We start from the raw sequence: 27,990 nt of genomic DNA, 5'->3' as shown, positions 1-27,990 counted from the left end.
AGTTCTTGGAATATATTTCTCTGCTAATTTATATTGAATCGAGTTTCGGGAAATTTTAATTAATTATTTATTTGGATTTCTTCTGGACTGATTATATCGTTTAATATTCATTGAGTTGAGGACTACGTAATTCATTATGGCAACTCCGGTCCCATACGAATTTTTACGTAAATTAAAAATACAGAATGTTTTAGCCCGTGAATTTTTGGCCGAATTTTGGGGAACTTTCGTTTTGGTGGTATGTATTATAAAATTGAATTTTTACTTGGGTTTTCTTTTTTTGGGGGTGTCTTATTAATGTAGACTAGTGGCACCTTGGTGGCACTTCATGTTATTTTACGATTGAGGTTTATATAGTTGAAGGTAAAGGGCTGCCATTACTCGGGAGAGTTTGAAATAGAGAATGAATAGGGTAATGGCAGCCCATGTTATTTTACCATTGAGGTTTATATAGTTGAAGGGAAAGGGCTGCCATTACTCTAGAGAATGAATATTCACCCTATGTTATTTCCCATACAATCAAAGGTGGGGCCTACCATTACTCAAGAGAATGAAGAGACTAATGGCACCCTATGTTATTTTCCCATTGAAGTTAAAACAGTCGAAGGAAGGGGGCTGCCATTACTCTATAGAGTAAATCGAATAATGGCACCCCAAGCTATTTTGCTATAGACGTTACTACAGTTAAAGGTAGTAGCTGTCGTTACTCTGGAGAATTTGAATTAGGGAATAAATAGGCTAATGGCATTACGTGTTACTTCGCCGTAGATTTTAATACAATTATAGGTAGGTCACTACCGTTAATCCAAAAAATATGGATTATGAAATATATAATTATTGCACCCCATGCTATTTCCCCATAGAGGTTAATACAGTTAATGGTAGGGGAGCTGCCATTATTCTATTGAATTTGAATTCAATGTCACTTTCACGTAAATGTTAAAAAAATCTAATGCGTTAGTCAATTGAATAGACACCTCATGTTAGCTCCTCATAGAACTAAATTCTGTAAAAGGTAGGAGACTGCTAATACTCCATATTAGAGGGCAGTTTTGACCAAAATAGATGTAATAGGTGCTGTAGTATTTTTTATGGTTGATTTGTTTACTATTTATGTGAAATGAAAACCAAGGAAGTTTTTTAAAATTGTCTTCAAGGTTTAAGGAAATGATAAATTTGAGCAATGATTACAAAATTTGATTGATTACTTGCAAATTTATTCAGAGTTTAATTGAAAATGCAATCAAAAAATCCGCTACGTTTTTATTAAAACTTATTATCATTTATTTCGTTTATTCCCACATAGATAAGATAGGGTTGTTTTTTTCAATTTTCGTCTACTGAGTTGGCCCCAAAACCTGAGTTAATGAGAAAACTTAGAAGTGAATTAAAATGAAGTTAGTAAATTTTAAGCTCTGTTTTCATCGAAGGTAGAAATTCAGTTCAACAGCTAGTCCCGTTTCTCGTGCTAGAGAAGCAAGGCGCTTTCTCGAAAATTATTTCTCACTAAAAATAATTTAAAAATCACGTGCGAAAAAACGTTTTTTCTCTTTTGTTTAGTCGTTATGATTCGCTGAAACGTTATCACGTGATCCCTGCATCAAGCGGGACGCTAGAAATGTATGTCAGTTTCGCGTTCTAGATGACTGTTTTCACGTGTCTAGTAATTAACGCTTCAAGCGGCTATGAAAATACTAAAGCTAATAGTGATTTTTAGGAATTTTTTTCTCGCTCCAGCGCTATGTTTTCATATCGTTCATGAAAATGCGGCTTTAAGCTTAAATTGTTCAAACTATTTGAGCGAAAGTATAAATTTTAAAACCTTGGCTACACAACAGAGACTTACTTGTACAAGTACCGTACAGTACAAGTAAGTCCCTGTACTCCCAACTGTATAATTTGCAAGTCTACAAATTCAGTTTGTTATTACCGCCCAAACAGCTTTACGCTAAAAAATAGTAATTGTTTTGTGTAAGCATTTATCCAATTTGTTTTGTACCATATACCTCAATTTTTAAAAAATTAATTTTTAGAGTTAACCATTACTTTACTATAAACTAATCTGAATTAAGTATTATTATATTGGCTAAGTTATCTGACATTACCAAGGGTACGTCAAGCCACTTAAAACCGGGAAATGTTTTCTGTATATGATTGTAGAGACTAACACACTAAATAGGCTTAAACTACACCATAAGTACAAAAGATATGCTCATTCCATAAGTTTGTCACTGGTTACAAACTGGAGCTTGTCATGAAGTGACTGAAGTAGGTCATAGATTCTGGGTAAAGCGACGTCTGGTGAGGCGCTGCTGACAAAAGGGGCTTAGTAATGCGGACTAAATAGGACGTAGATAGAAGTCCTGCATGCAAAATTAACCACCGAGTGTGGTCTGCAATTCTTCCTTGTCGTTCTCGTCTCTGGCATTACAAAGTAAAGGAATTGTCATACTTATGCCACATATGAACTTATGATATTATCAATTAAATTGAAAAACTTATTTTTTGTTTCATCAATTACATATTGGGTTTTTTTGCAAACTAAGTTAATGTTAGCAAAATGATTATCCATTTTTCATTTCGAAGCAACGATTATCTTAAGTTGCATTTTATGAGTTCTTAAGATAAGGATCGTGTCAAGCTGGAAAAGCCGCAGAGGGGGTGGGTGGGGGTGTTGGGGTCTTCTCTCCTCTCCAGATATATCTTAACCGAGTCCTTATCTGGTGCTGGAGTTGGAATAATAGGGGCTAGTCTTAATTGTTATCTGACTACAGAGAGGAAGCGACCCTTCAGTTTTATCTGACTTTCTCTCACGTCCCCGTTACCGAATTATCCTAGTTTTCAAGAGATTCTATCGAGTATCGAAGTCAATAGTGGCAGAAGCTTATAACCTCCGCCGAAGTACACATCAGAAGCCTCTCTAAGCTGATGAATTTTTCTATCGCGGCGACCGCAGCGCGCTTATGCGGAATTTTCGATTCAGTCTGGCAAAAAAATATTTAGAAGGCTACACCAGCCAGGAATACCAAGAAGGAATATACAATAAGAAGGCATAAATTTGTGCCCGGTGCTCGTGTGTGATAGTCGACAATCCCCCTTCATGTTTTTCCACCATCTCTTTTACTTTCGTTAAGCCTTGACTAGGTTTTTGGAACTCACGAAATCATAAGTGGAATACACTGGATTCGATTTAGAAATAATTGTAGAAAGAACGATTTTCACGTAGAGTTACATATTCAACTCCCATCAATGACGGACATGAAAGGGGTGGGGCTTACTTGTCCACTGACACCGTCACACCGTTGTAAGAGTAGAAGCGTAAAGAATGTTCTTTGGGAGACTTGGAGTCGAAAATTACCTATGATATTTTGCCGTTTGACCGAGCCACCATTTTCAAGTTACGTTTGGAGTGTTTTTCGGACGACCCACTAACTAAATTAGCACTGTCTTACACTTGGTTAATTTTAAGGGGACATCCCTGGTGGTCGCCCGTTTCCGTACACTTTTTTATAACTCATTTCCGCAATGCCTACGTCTAGCAATACACTTTTCTATATCGATAGTGATATGGTCAAATTTTAATAGCATGCCTCTGTTGAAGCATAACCTAACCTAACCCGAACCAAACCAAACCTAAATTAACCCGAACCTAACCAAATCAACAAGAAAATAAAAATGTTTTATTTGCAAACTGTGCGGAAATGGGTTATGGTGAAAAATGGTGAACTGAAATTTCATTGTAAAAACTGTGCGGAAATGGGCCATATAAAGTGTGGAACTTTGCACATCTCGAAAATAGTGCGGAAATGGGCAAAATTTCATTGTATACTTTTGACACGAAACCTTAATTTCTAGTAGACCTTCCAGATTCCAGAATAACCCTTTAATGTAGAGGCACGTATTAGTATGGCTCGCACGTTGTGTTCGATGTCTCGATTTCCATTCGCTATTCGATTATTTGGTTGACTGTCACCGGGTCTGATGGTGGTACCCTTGGGGCCTCGATGTCCTGGTCCAAGTATCTCGACTGCTAACTCGATTCGGTCAAACTTTTCTAGAGCAGCTCGGAAATCCGTAATCTCGTTCGTTCATTTAGGGTTTGGATGCCGGCGGCGACACTAGACTCGCTCTAGCGGAATTAATTCCGGATTCTTCATTAGTTTAACCAACGTCTCTCGTGTCCGCTAATATTCGTCTCGCATTAATTGTTAATACCTCGAGATTTCGTGATATATCACTAATTTTCTTTACAAATCTTTCCAAGGCCAAGATTTTAATAACTTTAAGAAGATAATAATTTTTCGTGTTTTTTTTATTTTGGTTTCTAAGAACAAGATCTCGTAATGATAGGACAGTTTTAGCTTAAGTTTAATTTTGGAAGTTGCCAGTGAACATTTTTAACCCGATTATTAACAAAAGACACATTTTATTTTACATATGACTTCACTTTGAACAATTTTACTCGATATTTGGCTTTCTTCTATAATTAGACTTTGAAATTTGTTAGTGAAAGCAAAAGTATATAGATATAAAACCAAAAAGTACAGTTCGTTTTAACTTGCTCACGCCGTGTAGTATGAGAAGCCCTCCCCCTTTATCCACAGCCAGAATAGTGTTGACCCCCCCCCTTCTGCGTATGATCACCTTCCCGACCATGGCACAGGTAACAAACTGGCCAAGTGAATAAGTGGCTTATAAAGTAGCAGATGCAAGCTCTAGTATCAAAAAATTAACCACCATCTTGTAATACCTTCTATAAAATATGACGTCACGAAGCTCAGCCCTCGTTGGTTAGTCCTTGTAGGCGGTTAATTTAGAGGAGGGTAGTTTGCTTCTCAGCTTACATACCATCTACAGCCATATGCAGGGAAATGTTAATGATGTGTATGTACTTTATGGTTTTATTTATATACTTTTGATGAAAGTATGACTTTATATTATCAACAAGCATTAACTAGACTAGACTCCTATAATAGTCAGTGAACAATTTAGTGATTTATTTGTAACAAATAACAGGTTTAATGAATCTACGGCCAAAGGCCGGGAAATGTTAATGATGTGTACTTTATGGTTTATTCTATATACTTTTGATGAAAGTATGATTTTTTTTATGTGGTCAACAGGCATTCACTAGACTAGACTCCTATAATAGACAGTGAACTAACTATTTAGTGATTTATTTGTACCAAATAATAGGCTTAATGAACCATCCATCATCCACAAGGCCATAGAAATGTATTACACAAATTTTGTCAGTGAACACTATACATTATTTTCACACTAGAAGGATTAATACCATTTACACCAGGAGTCTAGGCTACCTTGCACTGCCCTATTTTCCGCCAAGTAGCATGAAAATTATGTATTTAAAATTTTCTGACTCTAAATTTGAGAGTTGATCAAGTTTCAAATATCATTCACTTAGCAATGTGTCTCAACGCATTGAATTTCGAAACCCCCAAAATTATTGTTTTTCGTAACGAACCTCTCGTCAACATGTTGCGTAATGCCTAGGCCTATCTTTTTCCGTCAATAGATTCTAATTACCTACGATTCAGTGATATCGTACGATCAACGTTCGATTTATGAAAGACGGAAAATATTAGTTAAATCATATTTTGAAATGTTTCCCAGCACCGCATACATTGCGACAACAATCGAAGTGTGGCAGATATTTTTCCTGCTTCGAAGGAAAACATTTATAACCGCTGTTGCATGCCGCCACCATTTCATTTATTTCCCTGACAAAATTGAAATTCATTTTCCATCGACTTCGAATATTAATTGCTTCAGACCTCGAGGCGCTCTTACCCCTTTCAATCCTTTCTCTCTTTCTCTCCTTAACCCTTTCATTCGCAGGTACGGTTTGGTTTGGCTATTCTAGCTATAAAGGACCTTCTATAATCCTCAGGTTAAACCCATTCCCTCTCACCTTTAAGTCTTGTAATTAGTTACATTTAATGAATGATTATTTTTGGTTTACAACTGTATTTCATCTGGGATAGATTTAATTTTAGAAGTAGGAATGGAGAACGGAACGGTTAGTATTTACTTTAGTTATTCCAAAGAGAATGTACCAAGAGGAGCAGAAACTTAGGAAGTAGGTATACGGGCTCTGAATTTGGAGAAACTAGTTCCGGTTGGTTGTTCACGTGACCGTGTCGTCTACTTTAAAATGACCTTTTGTACGTCAACGGTCAACCCAGAGATCAATCAACCCTTTGCCACCACCAAAAATAAGCAGTCGACATAATTTAACCAATGAATGGCGTCGCTGCTTAGCCAATCAACAAAAACCGGATCTGGTTACTCCAAAACCGTGGCCGGGCTTTTCAAAGCCATGGGAAAAGCTAGACTTTCTGCTCCTCTTGGTATATTCTCTATGGTTATTCTGACTCATAGACCACCCAGTATAGAGCCCCTCCCTCCCTCCCTCCAACACGTAAGTAACGAAAAGTTGAAATTATCTTATTGGCGCTGACTTAAACAGATACGTTTTGATGACGTTGCTGACGGGAACGGCGTCGAAAAATAGTGACGTAATTCCTTTTTTTTACCTCTGTCGCTATTACCCCGCTCCCGCCTGTTCTTTCATACCCCCCTCCGTCCCGAGAAGGGGGTCCGGGACTTTGACGCTGTTCTCCATTTCTACTTCTAAAATTAAATCTATCCCTGGTTCACCATTAGGTCATAGGAGATTATGATGGCTACGAATGGCTAAGCCACTTTGTATTAAGAACATATTGATCCTTTGAAAGCAACAAGCAAGCCAAGTCTCTTGTGTCTCGTTAAAATTACATATAATCCCGAATTTATATTGAAGCTCAAATGATGTTCTATTGTTTTAAACTCGTTAAAATATCCTCGAAGGAAAATGCAGTGGACAATTTTGAAATACAAGCTCCCAGCCAAATCCGAGGGGGGCGCTACTCATCATGCTAATTATAAAGCAAGTAGTCCACTTGGCCTTGCGAAACCGTATCGTTACCGTTTTAAGTTCGTAAATCATCCGAAAGAGGGCGCCCATTACCTAAGTCCGAAAGCGTCGTTTAAGAAACGTTATCAGATGGCGTTCTGTTTGTATTTGGATACGTGATGTTACGTTAATGATACGGTTTCACAAGGCTTAGTGGACTACTTGCTTTAGCATCTGAACTTAGTTTAATTTACAAAATTAGTTCTTAAACTAAAATAGAGGTAAATGAATTTAGCCTAAATGCGTTTTAGGTTTCGAGTTCGTTGGCGTTTGAAAATCAAGATCTTTATTAGAAGAAGTTAATTTTGAATGATTGATTGCTAATCTACGCTAATAAGACCCAACCCTTGATTGGTTTACTTAGGAAGCTTATAAATCTTGGAGGAAACAGCTTGACTGTAGGCTAAAAGCTTATACCCATTACGGAGAGGTATTGCACCCATAAATGGCAGTTTAAAACACCCAGCATGCTTTGCGTTAGCGTGGGTATGCTCCTCAGGTGGTATCTAGACACTAGTGGACAAAATAGCCAAGTTTCTTATGTTTACACACACAATTTGACTAAAAACGAAGGTATGCGATAGATGGCGCTGCAATCCTAGGCCCTAGTAAACTAGAGCATAGTGGGTAACTTATGCTGCCGAGCATGTCAGACCACCCTCTTTACGCCTCCAGTGAATCTAGTTCCTCCTAGGGTATATAAACTTTAGAAATGATTGTACATGCCATCTACCTCCAACTTTTTTAAATGGCTACCGAAAAGCTACGAAAATTACCTATAAGTCAGCAACGCGAGGTCCCTTTGCAGCTAGCCTGGGGTTAGTGGTTAGGAGTTTTCCTCCGTGGTGTTACCCGATTTCTTCTTTCCATCAAAACTAGCAGAGGTTAACGGTAATAGTTAGTATAGGGGCGCTGTAGTTTAGTTGTGGCATAACCTCTATTCATTGTAAACAAGCCACAGGCTTAGTGTGGAAATCCTTTCGTAGACAAAGCTCAGATTATTATTATTCTTTAAACCATACTATTGTCTTACTCCTTGCTCGAGACTGTGTGTTTGTATAATGGGTGTCACCTGTATTTGTTCATTTTAATTAATCCGTCCGTCCGTCATCTTTGCGTGTCGTTTCCCAATACCTGGATATTAATAATATTTACAAGACGATTGTTCAAACATTCCTTTAGAGGTTTGGTCTCAAAAGGCCCTCGTTGTTGTTTGGGACGTACCTCATACACTTTTAGGATAAACTTCAAAATCCATCGCATCGAATTCCCCAAACATCGTGTCCAATATCTTATTATCTCATCTTCATATTTGGGTATTGTTTGAATTCATCTTGGATCATGCCCAGAAGCTGAGGAAGATTAAGGCTCCCTACCATCCAATTATATTTCCCTTCGTTGCGTGTACTGTAATACTTTCCCATATATTAGGTCTGAATGAGTTCTGCTACAACACGGGCTTTTAAATTCTAAATATGGTGGAATATATTAATTTATTTCGTTGCTCTAAGCTGCTTAATCTACAAAGGGGCATTCACACGAAACCTGTGCCCCTCTGTTACGGGTGGGTCCCCTTTAGGAGTAGAAGTGGCGCCGCTAGTCTCGTTTACCCAGGGATGTTAGATCTAAAATAACGTCCCTGCAAAATTTCAGCTTTCTAGGTAAAGAGGTTTGGGTTGGTCTTTGATTATCAGTAAGTCAGTCAGTCGGGACTTTCACTTAAGATAAATTTCAGTAAAGATCATTATCTCTATTATTTTTCTATTAGTGTCATATATATTAGGGCCCCACGAGGGGCTAGTCATTCTGTGATTACGATTATTCTCGGTGATTACCATAATCTTTACACTGATTTCCCGTCATTGCCGCAGATTACTCGCGATTTCTGTTTGAATTCCAATGAATTCCGGTGATTTTTTGTTGAATGCCGTGATTACCACTGGATTCTTCGTGATTTTCGATGAATGCAGTGATTATTTCTATTTTAACTGATTATGATTTTTATTTTGGATTTTTGAATTCCTCGATTGATTACGCGTGATTATTTCACGAAATGTGTGATTTCCGAGGTAATTACAAAAGATTACTTGTAAATCATGTGATTATTTCTGATTTTCTCAAGATTTCACGTGATTTCCTCTGATTATCGGAGATTTTTGATCACCCACAAGAATGATTTTGATTACTAAGAATTTCTAAGAATTCTAGAACTCAAGTAATCGATTTCTGCGGTTTTGTACACCTGATTATTCAAGTGACTAACCCCTCGGGGCCCCATTGTTTCTTATTCCAACACTTAGAGTATCACTTAAAGAAATTTCTGGATGAATTTGATAAGCGAGGTGAACTTACTGACTCTCCATTAACAAATTAAGCTTTTTAATTTGGGAAAATGCGTCTTTGCTTTTGGCATAGGCTAGTTCTCCCATGGGAAATTTCGAGATTTTCGAGACATGTTTTGACAGTTTTTATTAGCTTTAAAATGCATATAGAAACACCTTAAATACCTTGCAAGAAAATCCAGAGAAAAAAAAGCAAAATGACATAAGCATCTTCTTGGAATCTAGTTTATCAAAAGTTTGATCGGGTTCGAAATTACGTGGTAATAATTTAGAGACGATAATTATTCAACTTCAACTTCTTTTGCGGCTTTATTTTAAAAAGGTTTATTTATAGAGCAAAACCATCACAATAACTTAAAACGTAATCTGCTAAAAATCTGTATCTATATAAATCAAAGTCCTGACAGACTGACTGATAATCAACGCCCACCCCAAACCGCTTGCCCTAGAAGGCTGAAAATTTGCAGGAACATTACTCGTAAGTAGTAGGCGCGTACTAAGAAAGATTTTTCCCCCAATCCTCCGCCATCTTAAAAAATGGCGCCCAGAAATGTAAAAACTCTTCTCTTTGCAACAAAGTCCGCAATTTCACTGGTTTCATTTAACCTAAAAGTAATGAAAAATGTCCCGACGGGCTGACGGGCAACGCCGAGTGCCTTCACTCCTAGGGTGCTTCAAAAATATTAGTCATCAGTAAAATATACAACCCTGAACTGCAAACCTTACCCGGTTATGAGTCTCTTAAAAAAAAACCTCGCAACGCCGGGTAGCTAAAGTATGAATTCTAAAATGACATAAAAATCTTCAAAAAATTAAGTTTATCAAAATGTTTATCGGGCTCGAAATTACGTGGATATTTTGGAGACTCGAGTATTTCAGCTTTGAGCGTTTTGCATCGTCATTTTTAATACGATGTTATTTTTAGAGTTAACGTAAAACGATTCCAGTTATTTTAAAAAAATATTTCTTATGAAAAGTCTTAAATAATTTGGAGCGTACCATCTCTTTGGATTAGAGCCAGTTTTAGGAGACCCAAGGGTTTAACCGGGTTTATTAGTCCGCCATTGCTTTCTCTATATTGTACACCGCGTTGGAACGAGAGTGAAGTGTAGCGCGTGACATTTGGGGAGTACGTTACGTGCCTTACGTAGTGTTACTTCAAACGTTCAAACTAGGTAACTTCCGAGTTTAAGTCGGGAAAATTCTTGAAACGGCAACGCTGCTAATTGAAGGGATAGCAGTGTTTGAAACCAGGGATAGATTTAATTTTAGAAGTAGGAATGGAGAACGGTTAGTATTTACTTCAGTCCGACTCATAGACCACCCAGTATAGAGCCCCTCCGTCCAACACGTAACGAAAACTTCAAATTAGCTTATTGGCTCACTTAAAACGATATTTTGATGACGTTGCTGACCGGGACGGCGGCGAAAAATACATAATTCCATTTTACCTCAGTCGCTATGACCCGCCTCTTCTTTCATACCCCTCCGTCTCGTGGAAGGGGCTCCGGGACTTTGACGCGCGCTCAAATTACTCTGTTCTCCATTCCTACTTCTAAAATTAAATCTATCCCTGTTGAAACCTAAATTAAATTCCGGATCGAATTATTTTTAATATAGGCCTAATATCTAAACAAGTCACGAAAACGCTTTCGTAAATTCTACGTGTAACGGTGCACATCGAAACCTTGGTCCAAAAAATTCCATAACATTTTTGCGCCTTTTTGTACAATCAAAATAAATCCAAATAAGTCACTATACCAGTCCCCATTAGGGTATAAGGTATCCGTGGTATCTCCAAGTGTTCTGTGTTTGTGAAACACCACAAACAGACACACGTTCATTTACCCTTAGCTACATTAAAAGCGTAAAACTTGTGTCTAACGCCTAACTTATTGGGGATAGGGGAATATTAACTTATGATATTATGGAAATCGATTTGGTGCAGTGTAGAAAATGAAAACTTTTTATTTATTCGAATTGATTAGTAGATTAGGGTTGATTGAATTGAGAAATAAATTTACGCTTGTAAATCAATCTTTTCAACTACTTAACACGACAGAAAAGCGATGAAAGAGCCAATTGAAAGGTTTATACAAGGTGATATTCACTCGGATTGAGTTGCGATTCACATCTTCAATTTGTCTAATTAATAATTTATGAGGCATCTTAATTTTCATCTGAATGTCTTTAACTTTTGCATGATCCCACTGATATTATCAGAAGTAGGGTAAGGGACTAGAAGTAAGGTGCTAAAGCATTGGTAGTAGATGATCTTGGTACTAGTGAACAAATTTGAGGGTTTTACACCGCTTCCATCGCGCTTACACTAGAGAGAAAACATTGGTCGAGTTCCAAAACCATTTCCTACCCCCTTCCCCTCAACCTAAAGCCGCAGAACACGGACGCGGGTGCTTGAATCTAATTCGGCCGTCTACCGCCGCGAGCGTCTCACGCTTTGGAGGAAAAGTTGAGAAACCGCTACCAGGGGGCCAACCGTTGGTGTCTTATCAAGAACATTCACTTTCGCCAAGTGAAGAATTTGGTTACCTCGATACTTCTAGTCTCGTCTTACTTCTGGTATTATGTATTGCCCCATACAATAATTGAAATATTTGGGTGAAAATCTTATTATTCTATGACTTGTGTTAAGCAAGAAAAGTGAATAAACTAGACTCCTTGAGACATTGTGTAATGAATTAATTGTATTCTAAGAATAGATAGACTTAATTAAAACTACTACCCACGTGGCAAACTATTTTTCTGTAATACAGCGTTTTCGAATCGTGGGTGATGCAACTGAAGTGCATTTGGATGGTTATAGGGGCAATCAATTATGAATGGAAAATGTGATTTTTATGACTGATTTTTAACCCCAAGGGACACATTAAACAATTCTTGATTACTGTTTTAGGGATGACCCCTTAATTCAGGGTTGCCACGGAATTTTCAGAACCAAATTCCCTAACTTTTCTACGTTTTCCCTGACCCTTTTAGGCCGAAAGCGTAAATGTTTACAGCAGGTTTTAAGTGCTTATAATTGAGTAAACTCTCTACATTAAGTTTCCCCATGTATTTGTTCCATCAAAATGAATAAGAAACATTTTAACTATAAATAACCGTCTGAGAGATTTTTTAAAGGCATTTACTATCTAAAAAAAATTGTAGACAGCATTTTTAAGGATTGCTCTGTCTTAAGAGAGGATTAGGAGAAACTTTCATTACTCTTTCAATAAAGACTTATCCCCAGAAATTTTACACACTAACTAAAATCAAATTCCCTGACTTTTCCCGTTACCTTTTAGGCCCATTTTTAAATTCCCTGACTTTTCCAGGATTTCCAGGTACTGTGGCAACCCTTTTAATAATATTGTTCAGTTTTTAACTTAAATTTAATTGCTCATTCGTGAAACACCACAACCATAACTAGTATAGATTGTGGAAAAATGTCCTACAACATTTTAGTCAAAAATCCGAAATAGGACCCACCTAACTTCGGTCCTACCATTCTTTTTGGCCCACCCTGTATACTATATCCATTTTTTTTATTATCCCTATTGTACAGGGTCGGTAGGCCCTTGTAGATATGATCTGAAACCCTTTCGTAATGTTAAATGAAAAATTCACAGATTTCCCCATAGAAATAACATGGGGGTTTTTTCGTAATGGTTTCCCTCCAATTAGTTAAAAACTAAAACGAAGTTACTTCTCGGAATACTCTTCAATTAACAAGTAACTATTCCTTGCCTTTTCCAAGTTTCACCAAAAACAATTAAGTCTAAGTATGCTAATTTTAGATAAATTCTAGATTTGGACTCGAAATACGAAGTTCATCTCAAAATTTCGCCAAATAGTTTTTAAACCTCTCGACGCGGCGTTTGATCGACTACACACTGCATGGTGTTTTAAATCTGATAGTGTAATATTAGCCCCAGCCCAGGTTTATCTTAACAGTGAATTTCTACACTAGTTCCTTAACGAGAACTCCGTCCTCAATATTTTAATCTTGGCGTCATTCACTTATAATCACTTTAGATAAAGACGTCATTATCACCTGTTTAGTTCGTCTTAATGGGTTTTTCATAAATTAAGAAATATCTAATCAAAGTCCACAAATGATTGACGTCAGCAAGAGAATATCGAAGAAAGAGCAAAGCAATCCTTGATCGATACGAAAAGCATCGTTCCACAAAAGATTATTTCTTAATTCAATTTTAAGATGTCACGATAGTCTGTGACGAGAGATGAAAGCCAACTGTGTTCAAAAATATTACGTATTCATAAGATATGTTTCATAAGTTCGTCACAGCATGAACCTTCAATCTAGAACTAGGACCAGAAACTGGGAGGTTTTTTATTCTGCCTGCAACGTCTATGCGCAGTTGCAAGCCAATTTTGCAGGGTACGCGCACCGTGGTACAATGTAAACAAACGTGACGGTTTTGGAAAGGGTACAAAACGTATTTTTCCCCATTTCAATTTCCTTGAATCATTTTCACAATCTTAATTTTTGCTATGTTTTAATTACTTTATTATACATTACTTTTAAATAGATGCAAAGAAATTAACATTAGTCCCAAGGCTTAGCAAAATGAGACCAAGCCGCCATTTTACTTGTTTACATTGTACCGTCTTTCTCCGAGACCTTGTCGTTTGCTAGCTTTTTTCCTTTCTTTATTATTTTGCGGCACTTAAACTAGAAAACTTTAACATGGGATCCGCCATTAAGATTCTGGTCCATTATATAGAAGGTTCATGGTCACTGGTTATTGCCTCTCTTGTCATGAAGTTACGTAGATCATAGATTCAGGGTAAAGCGACATACGCGTGGTGAGGCAGTGCTGTCAAAGGCTTAGTAATGCAGACTAAATAGGAACTAGATGGAAGTCCTAGCTGCAAAAGTAACCACCGAGTGTAGTTAGTCTCCAATTCTCGCGTACTGTTTCACTTTAGGTTATTCTTATTTGCGTTTGACAATAGAGCTGCGGGTGAGGCCCCATTTATACCTCCAGGGATAGATTTAATTTTCGAAGTAGGAATGGAGAACGGAACGGTTATTATTTACTTCAGTTATTCCGACTCATAGACAAGGGCGTGCCAACTACGGGGGCAGTGGGGGCGAAGGCCCCCGCTCAAATTTTCAACTATATGGGACTTTAACATTAGGCAGCCATTTTGCCCCCGCTCCAGTAGAACATTTTGGCTCATGTTGGCACGCCCCTGCTCATAGACCACCCAGTTAAGAGCCCCTCCCTCAAACGAACACGTAACGAAAAGTTTAAATTATCTTATTGGGTAGCTCACTTAAACAGCTACGTTTTGATGACGTTGCTGACGGGGACGGTGGCGAAAAATAGTGACGTAATTCCTTTTTACCTCTGTCACTATGACCCCCCCTCCCGCCTCTTCTTTCATACCCCCCCTCTCTCCGTCCCGTGGAATTAAGGGGGTCCGGGACTTTGAACGCGCGCACCCAGATGACTAGATCTGTTCCCCATTCCTACTTCTAAAATTAAATCTATCCCTGATACCTCTTAATTAAATAGACTAATTAAAAGAATTTTAGTTATCTGGAGTGAGCACACGTTGTGTTGATGTGTAACGCGAGTAAACTTGACACTAAGAGTACTGGGCAAGAAGTCATTTGAATAGAATGGTCGATCGGGGTGCAAATCCCGCAAAATCCTCAAAATGACGAACAATAGATAGACATAGAATGAATGACGTGCGCTTACAAGACAAAGAACAAAAAAAAACCCAAGAAATTTGCATCTAAAAAATTAAATCGGAACCCGTCCCGACTTAATAGCGTTAATTTGAATTCCACACTCGCGTTTGTTGATCTCTTCTTTGCCATTGTCTTTTGACATTCAGTTAATTCGCTGGCCTTTGCTATTCCTGCGTTCCTAAACTAAACAAGAAAACTAAACCGTCCGCCTAAAAATAGAACTCTAGAGAGATGGGAGTTAAGTTAAAGATATAATGAAATAAGATGAAGAAATTTTGGGGTGGTAGTTTATATAGACTGTACCAGAAGTAAGATAAGGGACTAGAAGTAAAGAGCTCTAGCTTTGGTGGTAATAGATCCCGGCACTAGTGAACAAATTTGAGGATTTTATGCCACCGCTTTCATCGCGAGTGTCTACACTAGAGAGAGAGAAAAACTGGTCGAGTTCCAAAAAACATTTCCTACCCCCGTTCCCCTGAAGCTAAAGCCGGGGGTGTGCACGGACGAAGCGGGTGCTGCTTGAATCTAGTTCGGCCCCCGTCTACCGCCACCCGCGAGCCTAGATCACGTTTCGGAGGGAGGGACTATTGAGAAACCGCTACCAGAGGGCCAACCGTTGCTGCCTTATCAAGAATATTAATTCACTTTCGTCATGTGAAGAATTTGGTTAGTTCGATACTTCTAGTCCATTATCCTACTTCTGACTGTACTTTTGAGAGTTGCGCTTATGGCTAGGTGGCTACAAATATATTTCGCCTTGCCGAGAAATATAATTTAAGTCTATTTTTGGCCTACAAATAACGATTGGCTGACTGTCTCTAGGAGTCTAGTCACCTTGTGTTAACATAAACCACATGATAACACTAATATTTTCACGGCCTCATTATGGAACAAAGCCAAATATAGAGAATAAATTGTTTAAAATAAACTTATTTCAAATACAAAATTGTAACAATTGGGATGTAAATGTTTATCCACTCGCAACTTCCTAAGCTTTGGGAAACACTACCTGAGGACAGTAGTCGAAATTAAATGCTACAACCCGGTTAAGAGTGTAATATTCCAACGTTGGTTTGTAGGAACGTGGATATAAGTATAAATACTAACGTACTATTAATTTCTATCTCATAGTTTTACTCGTTTTTTCATTTAGTCGCCCTTTCAGCTGAGACAAAGTATGCCTTGTAACCCCCTCCCTCAAGCTTAGGACTGAGAGGGAAATTCGTATGTTTTTCTCTCTGCGCATGGGCAAAAAAGACCTACCACTTGGGATGCTCCAGAGTTGTATATAGTTCCTTTTTCCCAGGTGACCTACATATTTCTGCCTCGATTTGCAGCCGATTTATATCCGCCCTGGAAGACGGTGGCTAGATTTTTCCCTAGTTGGTAATTCATAATACGTAAGTATTTCTACATATCCATGGTGGGAAGCTCTGGAATTGTATTTTCACATTTTCTTTGGAGAGTTCTTTCAGACTTTCTAACCGACCTAGCTTGGAAAAATGGTTCGAACTTAAATTTAGGTGATCCCAAAATAAGTTTGTTGTTCGCATTTGGGGTTGACGTTTGACTGACAACCCAAACCCAGTGTTGCTATAGTCGCGTTCCATCGGCATAGTTGAGGGGATACTGAGGCGGATGAATACGAGGTGATATTTATCGTAGGAATTAAAGTAGTACGTGTTGATTTTGAGTCGGTATTTTTAACGTGGGTATATTAATATTGAAGGTGGTAAATACAGGATGGGTTAAATCAAAAAAGGCTGTAGTCTAAATTGGCAGTAGTGACATAAAATGCATTCTGTAGAGAAATGGCAGCCCTCTGCCTTCGACTGTATTAAGCTCTATGGGGAAATAACATGGGGTGCCATAGTCTGTTCTGACTGTGCATAGAGAACAAACACAAGAAAAATATATAAAATTATAAAGATTTATTCATACTTTGTGGGGTGGCGCATAATGGTTAGCACGTTCACCTTGCAGCAAGAGAGTCTCGGGTTCGATTCCGTAGTATATTCGGCACCGGGTAAGCACCTGGAACAAACCCTTCCGCGTAGACTTTACAATTACTTTCCACACTAGTTAAAAGCAGTTTTCCTCCGCGGTGTTACGCGATTTCTCCTTTCCATCAAAAGTAGCTGAGATTAACTGTAATAGTTAGTGTGGGTTAACTGTGTCACAGGGAATTACCTAACCCTCTGTGCATTGTAAAGGAGATTCACCCGTGCAAAGGGTAACAGGCTAGGTGTGAACATCTCTATATTTTATTGACCCACTAAAAAAGTGCTGATGACCAAAAATAATATAATTAGTATTTAAAATCTCATGGTAATTATTAAATTATCAAGAAGTCCAATCTACTTAATTTTGGTATGTTATCGATTGGGCGTGTTATCAAAACAGCATTGTCCAAAACGGCTTTGTCATAAACGCGTTTGCCATTATAGCCATTTCTCGTTTTAGCGCATTTTGATTACAGCGTTTATATCTTGAGCGTACGAAAGTACGCCTTTTCCAAAATATTGTTGTTTATCTTCATTAACTTCCCAAAATAATATGCCTTTTCAAAAAATTATATTTTATATTTACTTCCGATATAACATTACTCCTTTTTGCATAATATTGTTCTATGTCCTATATACTTCATATAATAGATATTTCCCTCCCTATCAATCACAGTTTGGGCAGAAACAGCAACCGCTGTTTTGGAAATAGCGCTGTATTGAGAAACGCGGAAACAGCAACCGCGGTTTTGCTTGTACGCGATTTTGCAAACCGCTGTTTTAGGAACCGCTTTATTCCAAAACGCTCTTTTGAAAACCGCTCAACCTCTTTTCTAATTTTAACTATCTGCCCCTTCGGCACCTTTCCAAACACTCTGCTAAACTACAGGTGAATTCTGAACTAAGGGACAAATTTATTTACTCCATGTATTTATATTTTGATCAATATGCAATATTATTTACTCCAACAAAATCACCCATCCAATATAAAATTTGGATAATCCGTTCTAGGCAGTTTTTACTCCGTGTGGTTATGTAAAAACCAACGGAGTTATGCGCTGATAACCAGTTAGTTAGTTTGTTATTTAGTGGTGCTGTTGAATGCAAGGGAATAGGCAGTGCACGCGATTTCATGGATAATTCAATCGTAAAGGGGACTGGTAAAAGGTGACAGCTTTGATAGTTCAAAATCTGTGACACGAGGACTGTTTTGAAGTTCAGTGTAGAGCTCTGATTCTAAAATTAATTGTGAAACTTTTCTAATAAGTGTTTGTAGAAGTGTAGGTACAATCATTTTGAAACTTTTACTAGAGGAATTTCGCATTGTTTGTTAGTCCCGTGTGAATAATATCGTCACTGACTAACACTGACTAACACCAACTTACTTCAGAACCAGTTTTCGTGTACATAAACGTATATAGAAAGCCTTCCCCATCACTGGAAGATGATAAGTCGCGGTGAGGTTGCTTTCAAAATTCCATAGACATCGGGAACACCTTCAATTGACCAGAAAGTCGATAGATTTAGTATTTTGGCAAACAAAGCTGTGAAACTTGTTACTGCAAGGGTTTATTTATGATTTACGGAAAGAGAAAAAATGTATGCTAAACTATAAATGGAACCTTATAGTGTACTCCCTTGAGTATTGAATTGGGCAGGAATTTCTCTAGTTTATGTGGCACGCTTCGTAACTTTATAATGTATTCGAGACACTGTATCTCGTTAGGTGCTGTACAATCTTATAACATTGAAAACCACACGTAGTGTTGCGAACTTATTTTTGCCCTTGTTTTGGATTAAGCTCGTTTGTTGGTCGGAGGGTCTTAAGAGTTACGAAACGCGTATGGAAAGAGTAAGATAACGTTAACTTTTTACCAATTCTCTCGACTTTTAAAGCTTTAAATGTATTTTGTTATCTTTTAAAAGTTTCCCCAAAACGCCATCTCTTAACCTTAATATACTGCATATGGAAAGGCGTGGTACCGAGTTAAAACTGTATTGGTCCGAATTAGAAAATTGAAGAAACAAAGTAATAAACTAATAAACTTTTGTAGAACAGTTCCCTTGTTGTAAATGCGTATCTTTTGCCCCGATTAGAAATATGAAATATCTTAAATTCTTTTCATCACAATTTCTTATTTTGAATATTTCTACTGTATGTTTCTGAAAGGTCTGTCAAAATTTGAGGACATATTCTTTGGGTGATGTTCAGTCGAAAATTCTCTGACATTTTTCGATCCGGGCCACCGTTTTCGAGTTCCAATGAATTCATGGTGAAACCAAAAACAAAATATAAATAGCAGAAACCGTTCTATGGTTTGGAGCACTCTGGGAATTAGCAGTGCACTTCCTCTGGTCCGAAACCAGTTTATTAATTGCTTGGACTAGTTTTTAAATTCAAGAAGTGCATGGGGTTACTGGTCCTCGGGACCAGTTTATTAATTGCAAATCTATAGGAGAACAAAGGTGGGGACCAGTCCGGAGACCAGTTTATTATTTCGGACACTAGGGGGTAACTGATCCCAAGGACTAGTTTAAAAATTATGCTTATTTCCCAGCCTGGTTTGAAGAGTTTCTTCTTAGCCAGGGATACTAGATGTTTTAAGAGGGATTGGAAGGGAGAGGGAAATTGTGGAAGCGTTATTGGCGTGTCATGCGCAGTAGGACCGTCTACCGGATTTCTAATTTTTTTGGACCATTCAAGGCCAAATCAAGGATGATGCGGGAGGATGCGAAATCTGAGAGAAATAGGCGCTCTAACTGTGGAACGGCTTAGGTCCGGTGACAAGCCTAAAATGGGGGAGTAATACTTAGACGGAATACGACTTCAATTTGTCCTTGAAAGGGGAAGGAAAACGAAGCTAAAGGGTGCGTGCAGTTTCAGACTCCCGTTAAATGATAACCCTCTGCCTTAGGCAGGCGTGGCTTACTGTACGTGAAAAGACTAGAGCTTCTCATCCCTCTTGAAACATCTAATATCCCTTTCAAAGCCAACAAAATAAATCCCTAAAAATAAAAAATTACTGCCCGCTCCATAACCTTGCACTTTACAAATGGATCAATCATACTGGGCACTACTGAAGGCCTCAATTTCTGTTAAGTCTATTTGCCTTCGTTGATAGTTGTATGTACTTGAAATTCTATTGAGTTTTCCATTATCGACGTAAATTGTTTCTAAAAGAGCTAAGCTCCGTTCCATTCCATTCCATCAATTTCGTTATTTGGGCCTCAAATAAGGTTCGAATTATTACTAAGTCTCTCGTCGTTTTTGACCTTCTGTTGGTAATCGTGTGATATTTATGAAATATTAGAGTAGGGGCCCCCGGCTCTAGTGAAAGATTAGGTCTTTATAAGACGTACCAGCGAAAATCCATGCGCTTTATTAAATTCCACCATCAATTTCTTGGTGGTAACAGCTTGAACCAAATCGAAATTCCATCTAATACTAGGGCTAAAAGAACTAATATTCAAGTTTAGAGAGAAAATAAATTGTGAGGGATGTACATACGCGATTGCCTGGGGTGCAATGACCAAGTGCTATCAAATGCTGGGGTTAGAAGAGACAAATTAGGTTTTAGGGTATTTTTTATTCATTCATTGGATCAATGTCTTCACTTGGAATTCTTGGTTCTATTCTAATAGTTTAATATGATAAATGAATGAAGAACAAGGCCTCTCGTTGCTGGTTTGTAATCTGAGTTAGTGTTTTATTCGATTTAATTCAGTTACTTCGATTGATGAAAATATTGATTCGAAATTTAGTTACTTTTCTAGATCAGCATTTTTTTTACTTTAATGGTTTTATATTTGAAGAAAATTAAGCTGAATTCAATTTACTTACACGTGGTGAAAACATACCTTGACCTTACTTCAATTGATTTACTTTATCTGAAAACATACCTACCTTTTCCTTACTTCAATTGATTTACTTTATCTGAAAACATACCTACCTTTTCCTTACTTCAATTGATTTACTTTTTGTGAAAACATACCTACCTTTTCCTTACTTCAATTGATTTACGTTTTGTGAAAACATACCTACCTTTTCCTTACTTCAATTGATTTACGTTTTGTGAAAACATACCTACCTTTTCGTTACTTCAATTGATTTACTTTTTGTGAAAACATACCTACCTTTTCCTTACTTCAATTGATTTACTTTTTGTGAAAACATACCTACCTTTTCGTTACTTCAATTGATTTACTTTTTGTGAAAACATACCTACCTTTTCCTTACTTCAATTGATTTACTTTATCGGAAAACATACTTTGTACTTACCCCAATTGATTTACTATATCTGAAAACATACTTTGTCCTTACCCCAATTAATTTACTATATCTGAAAACATACTTTGTCCTTACCCCAATTGATTTACTTTTTCTGAAAACATACTTTGTCCTTACCCCAATTGATTTACTTTTTCTGAAAACATACTTTGTCCTTACTTCAATTGATTTACTTTACCTCAAAACATACCTTGTCTTTACTTCAATTGATTTACTTTACCTCAAAACATACCTTGTCTTTACTTCAATTGATTTACTTTACCTCAAAACATACTTCGTCCTTACTTCAATTGATTTACTTTTTGTGAAAACATACCTTGTCCTTTCCTAAATCTATTTAACTAGCTTAAATTTGTTAGATTCTGCGACAAACTAATCTTACTTCAAATGATTTACTTCGTGTGAAACCTAACCTAAGATTTGTTTTTCTGGCTTATTAATCTAAAAACGTTCTTTTTAGTTATTTACTTTTTGCCTAAAACTAATCTACGTGTAAATCCAGAAGAAACTAAATTAAAAATTCAAAACAATTCAAAACTGGGGTACCTGATGTGTAATGTTCTTAAATCCGTAAAGATAAAATTTCCATTATGAAAACAGCGTAATAGCAGCTCGTAGCGTTTCCTTGTACACAAAGATACCGCTGAGTGTCACTACTCTAATAAAAAGAACCATATCCAGAAGTAGGATAAGTGACTAGAAGTATCGAGCTAACCAAATTCTTCACTTGGCGAAAGTGAAATAATATTCTTGATAAGACACCAACGGTGGGCCCTCTGGTAGCGGTTTCTCAATTTTCCCTCCAAAACGAGAGACGCTCTCGGGTGGCGGTAGACGGGGGCCGAACTAGATTCAAGCAGCACCCGCTTCGTCCGTGTACACCCCCGGCTTTAGCTTCAGGGGAACGGGGGTAGGAAATTATTTTTGGAACTAGACCAATTTTTTTCTCTCTCTCTAGTGTAGACACTCACGATGGAAGCGGTGGCATAAAATCCTCAAATTTGTTCACTAGTGCCAGGATCTATTACCACAAATGCTTAAGCTCTTTACTTCTAGTCCCTTATTTTACTTCTGACATATCCTATTATCTCTTGGGGTTAAGGCTTTGCTTGGGGATGATTGCCTTAACTTCAATACAAGTGTGTTTATGTTGGCCTTTACTTTGTTTATAGCTAATCGGTGACGCAGCTTTCGCTCAAACTATCCTAACGGGCAACCACGTCAACGATGTCTTAGCCGTAACATTTGCCTGGGCCATCGCCGTTATTTTGGGGGCGACGGTGGCCGGAGGAGTAACTGGAGGACACTTGAACCCAGCCGTCAGCCTGGCCCTTGGCACCATGGGAAAACTTCCCTGGAAAAAGGTCCCCGTCTTCATCGCGGCCCAACACTTGGGTGCCTTCTTCGCTTCAGCCGTCTTATTTGTTACTTACTACGGTCAGTATACACCCTAGGTTTGGTCCTCCTCTCAAGGCTGAGATTTGAAGATTGTTTTTCTTGTCTCTGCAGATATGATTAACGCCTTCGACGGAGGCAATCGAACGGTTTTGGGTGAAAAGGGCACTGCTCTTATTTGGGCTACTTATCCCAGAGATACAGTGTCTCTTGGTACTGTCTTCATCGATCAGGTATGTATGTACTTGTATTAATTCGCCAGTTGCTTTAGGCCTATTCGCAATCCCAAATAAAATATAACATCAACGCTCTATGAGATGCGAAGAAGAATTTCGTTTCAAAATTAAGTTTGTGACTATGATAGTAATCGAATAGGATTTAATTTACTGAATAGGATTTAATTTACTGAACTTAGACTAAACAGAAGTGTCGTTACATTTTGTACCGCTAACTTGAAGTTTTTAGTCTATTAATGTGCCAGGCCTATTTTTCCAAAAACACATTGACGATGTTAGCAGAGGAGAGAAAATTGTATGTTACCAAAGTGTGGGTTATTTTTAATACCGTTAAAGAAAGGGAGAATGAAATGGCTGCAGACAATAATAATTTTTATTGAAAAGATTTCATTCAAATCAGGAAAAAAATTCTGTTAATTTTATGTAGTTTTTCAAAAGTTGGCAAACTAAGTCCAACTACGACTTTTGAAAAACCAATAGCCAAAACAGCAATTAGTGACCGCCACTTGATGGCGACTTAAGGCCTTTTCAGACGAAACAACTTTTCACTCAACTAGATGGGTCAAAAAGTCAAGTCAGCAAAAATAGGTCAGGGATTCATTTTTAATTTTGGGTGATTCAATTTGACTTCTGTTCACACAACCCAAATAATTTATGCAAACTCAAATTAACACATCGAAATGAATCGAAAAGTTGTTCGTCTGAAAACATTTTCTCTGCTATGCTTTAAGCCGTTGCAGTAATAAACCAATAGCATCATGGATTCACCCCCAAGAACAGTAGGGGTGGTCCAACCGTAGATGTAAATAATCCCATCATGTTTATTGTGTGGGAATGTTTAACTAGCTTAGTCACGTATATGTAGAGGTTCTTATTGCTATACCCAGGTGGCACCAAAACCTTATGGTCACACTAAAACTGGGATAGATTTACGTTCATGCGTGGGAAAGGGCACTATCGTGTTAACCACTCCAGAATCAAACTGACCTCCTTCAAGAACGTAGAATACTTTTAGGGTTTCTGCTTAAGTATTGTGATCTATCTTTTTTTCTTTTCGACGTCAGCTTGTAGGAACTGGACTCTTAATGTTTACGGCAGCGGCCATTATTGATAAAAGGAATTTGGACGTCCCTAAATGGATGCATCCTTACACCATCGGTAAATAACCATTCGTGTACCAATAAGAGTCCCCATTCCGTCTCACGTTACCCTAATGGCACCACGGATTCACTCTGTTATAGGTTTAATGATCTGTTCTTTGGCCTTGTGTTTCGGTCCCAATTGTATGGCGCCATTGAATCCTGCCAGAGATTTCGCTACTAGAGTCTTCACCGCCATGGCTGGATATGGAAGCGAAACATTTAGGTAATGAAGGGTTAAAGCAATGTCAAGTCCTGTGTCGAAGATAAGATATGTTCCATAAGTTTGTCACTGGTAACTTAGAAACTGGAGCTTATCATGAAGTGCGTGAGGTAGGTCATAGATTCGAGGTAAAGAGACGACGCCTGGTGAGGCGCTGTCAAAGGCTTAGTATTGTAGACTAAATAGGACCTAGATGGAAGTCCTGCAAAACTAACCCCCGAGTGTAGAACTTCAATTGACTCGCTTGCGTCGTTCTCCTTTTCGAACTAGCTCTCACTGTGTAAGTCTCTGGCATTACGATGCATAGGTAGTGTCATGCTTATGGAAGGAACATATCTTTTAAACTAACGGTCAAACTGATCAGAATTCGTCCATCTGGGCGGAGTTAAATCTAGCCTTTGCTAAGGTTGGCGGGCCAGTCAACTCCACCCATTGGTCGAACCAATACTGAAGGACGGATGTCAAAGGGAGAAAGTTGAAAAATACTTGTTATTTCGCCTTCTAGCGGCAGATAATAGCAAGCGGGATAGTGGGGGTTATATGAGGGAATAAACGTTCTAAAGCTAACGTCTTATTTTGTCTAGATGGCGCTAGCTTTTTCCGGGATTTGACTCAGTATTTTTCATAACCCCCTCCCCTCCATTTTGGGGTGAAAAGGGGGAAGTTGGTTGTTTAGTCGCTTAGTATGGGGTTCTATGAGCTGCCATCGGGCCTTCGGTATTGGTTCGTCCATGCTCCACCCCTCGACGGTGGAAGCATTTAGTGGCAACAGTTGAAACTGAACCACAGTCAAGACTCGATCGCTATGAAGATCATACGATTTATAATGAGTCATCTCTGTGGTTTAACGCAAAGTGCAACTAGACTATTTGATGTGTAATGATTTTTCGATTTCTTTGCAGTCACATGAATTATAATTATTGGTGGGTCGGTGGTTTGGTCGGACCTCATCTCGGAGGCATCATCGGTGGATGGTTGTACTATCTCGGGGTTGAGTTGCACTTTCCCGATCCGCCCAAAGAGCCAGAGCACGAGATGAAGGAACTATTGGATGGTTTGTTTCATTAATATTCGAGTTTAAATTGAACAGACTGGAATATGCCATACGTAAGAACGTTTGTGTAGGGATCAGCTTCACGACTACTACTCTAAGGGAATAATAAGTTAGAGTAAAGAGGTTCTCCAAGGCTGATATCTTATGTTATAAGCTTTGAAAAGATGAGTGGGTTTCAAAAACTCAAATTATGTAATAGTTTTCTAGAATTTAAAGTTTATATATGTATTTTGGGAAGGGAACTCGGGCCCGGTCCAACTTGGTGAATGCCAAAATATTCGGGAAATTATCCAAGAGCCACACCTCCCAATAGAGAAGTCTGAAATACTTCACGTACACCGTACACGTAATCTGTTGCGTAGAAACCAGTGGAATCGCATTTCAGAAAGAAGCTAGTTACACTAGCTGTTGCCCTGGCGTCGCTCGCGTGTAGTAAGAACTTCCATCAAAATGTTATAAAGAATGGGTAGATTTTACTGATTCGACTAATATTTTTGTAGCCGTACCCTAGGAGCGAATTAAGGCCCTCGGCGTTGCCCGTCAGCCCCTAGGGATGCATTTTTATTACTTTTCACGCGGACATTATTCCATTAAGAAGGGTTTTTAAGTTTTTGGCCGTCATTTATAAAGATGGCAACAAATCGAACCCGAAAGACCATTCATATAGGTTAGAGGCAACCAGTGTACTAAATATTTTTGAAATCGGTTGAAACGCGCGGACTTTGTTGCGTAGAGAAGATGTTTTCCATTTCTGGGCGCCATTTATTAAGATGGCGGCGGATTGGGGGAAAATCTTTCTTAGTGCGCGCCTACTACTTACGAGCAACGTTCCTGCAAATTTTTAACCTTTTAAGGCAAGCGGTTTGGGCTGGGCGTTGAAAATCTATTCTTTCGAAGATTTGATTCTACTTTACAGGAGGGTCGGATACATTACTTGTTAGTTTAGTAATTGTGCGATCAGGAGGGGGTCAGATTTGAGCCATTTACACTCCCCGTTTTGCGCTGGAATGTTATGACCTTGATATACCAAATCCTAATTATTTACGGACCCTTTTCAGGTCTAGCTTTAAACAGTGGTTCACTGAGATTACATTTCGAATAACCGTTGATACACTAGAACGGTAATCTTCAATCTTAGGCCCAAGTAAACTAAAGCGTAGTGGGTGACCTATGCTGCTGACCATGTTCACCTCCAGTCAAACTGGTTCCACCTTTACTTTTTTGGAGCACGCTCTATTCCAAAACTGCTAGGTTTTTATAGTATTTTATAATTCTGATTGTGTTTGAAACGGTACAATTTCGGCATTCCAGTCTGTGGGCCACAATATTGATCGCAGTTTTGTATACTAAAAAATTATTTTGTTTCTGAATAGGCAAGAAAAACCGGGCACTTTGTTAAAAGAAATTAAGGCGATTAAGAAAAAGAGCCATGCAGCCATATCATCTCGTCAAATTAATATTCACGCGAAAATGGACACGATTCATTTTCCGATTTATACCTCATCATAAAAATAAATTAACATATTTTATTATTATTGAAATTCACGAAATAGTTTCGGCGGAACGGTTTTGACGTAAGCAAACGCGAACGTTGAACGTCTAGCGTCTGCCTTAATTGCGATGATGTCCAGACGTTCGCGTTTGCTGCTCGAAACTAGAATATGGTGCGCTAAAAATAAATTGTCGGAATAGACTAGTTTAAGTAACCTAGACTGTCAGCTCCGTATAGTGGTCCTATGTGCGGTTAAAATTGGACCAAAAGCCAACTTGAATGGACGAAGTCCGACAAACATCATATTTAGTCTTTAATATTAGCAGACGACAATAACTTACCGTAGCCTACTGCGTCACCGTCTCTAAGATGACGTATTCTTTGTGCAGTTCAAAAGGAATTGCCCGTATTTTCTGGTTTAAGTAGCTGGCGGTCTTTGTAGGCTTAAATAGTCAATTAATTTTTGTTTTACTTAAGTTGTATCTAGGATTTACAAATAATAATTCTAATAATATTTAAAATTTATTTTAATTGGAATTAAGTTAAAGTTATTGAAGTCATAATTAACCATTTTTAAATTAGTTTGTAATAGTTTATTTTTGTCACTTAATGTTTTAATAATCATTACTCGCGTGTTTTTCTTCGTTTGCTTGTTGTTTCGTAATTTTTTTCGAACTCTTTTCTTTTGTTTATTTGAAACGGTTGTATTTATTTACGACGAATTATTTTAGTTATAAAGAGAACGAAGTGCGTATGTTTGAATTGAATTTTTATTTAACTTAATTAAGAATTTCATTTCAGTACATCGATTTTGGATTTTGAATGCCACACGTATCTATTCTCGAAGGTGGTGTTTTGTGACTTGTTTAACTACAAGAGTAACTGTATATTTTTGCTAGGTTTGGTTACGTAATCAGACCTAGCTTTGCGATGGAGTGTATCCCGGGTACACGAAAAACAAGCGTGGACCGAAACCGATAAAGGCAAGATCCACAACCACTTTAGAAATCGTAATGTGAAAGAATTGCGAAAGGAAATACATTAGCGCTATGTTATGAGTTTACAGCAGTTTTCCTGATTTCGGATAGACCTAAAACAAGTTTGTCGGGACATT

The 27,990-nt window shown here is 38.0% G+C and overlaps 1 protein-coding gene across 1 annotated transcript; it reads left to right on the top strand.

Annotated features, from left to right (window-relative positions):
- The first annotated feature begins 36 nt into the window (after positions 1–36).
- LOC149629915 (aquaporin-9-like) lies at positions 37–27,638 on the top strand. Its single transcript, XM_089851581.1, has 7 exons — positions 37–238; positions 22,510–22,774; positions 22,847–22,965; positions 24,033–24,126; positions 24,210–24,333; positions 25,233–25,384; positions 26,758–27,638. Exons 1-7 carry the CDS (start codon positions 137–139, stop codon positions 26,781–26,783), a joined length of 882 nt encoding a protein of 293 aa, XP_089707707.1. The 5' UTR covers positions 37–136; the 3' UTR covers positions 26,784–27,638.
- The last annotated feature ends 352 nt before the right edge of the window (positions 27,639–27,990 follow it).

Source organism: Phalangium opilio, unplaced genomic scaffold (assembly GCF_054372755.1).
Source record: "Phalangium opilio isolate 3A_F unplaced genomic scaffold, DU_Popi_V2 ptg000105l_1, whole genome shotgun sequence".
In the NCBI taxonomy this organism is placed as follows: domain Eukaryota; kingdom Metazoa; phylum Arthropoda; class Arachnida; order Opiliones; family Phalangiidae; genus Phalangium; species Phalangium opilio.
The sequence above is the reverse complement of the archived record's forward strand: the minus strand, read 5'-3'. Positions and strand labels throughout refer to the sequence as shown.

Bases quoted from the DNA above. Each gene is read 5' to 3' on its own strand.
- LOC149629915 (XM_089851581.1), top strand. From the start codon at position 137: ATGGCAACTCCGGTCCCATACGAATTTTTACGTAAATTAAAAATACAG. The intron at 22,775-22,846 runs GTCAGTATACAC...TTGTCTCTGCAG, and splicing joins CTTATTTGTTACTTACTACG to ATATGATTAACGCCTTCGAC. The intron at 22,966-24,032 runs GTATGTATGTAC...TTTCGACGTCAG, and splicing joins GTACTGTCTTCATCGATCAG to CTTGTAGGAACTGGACTCTT.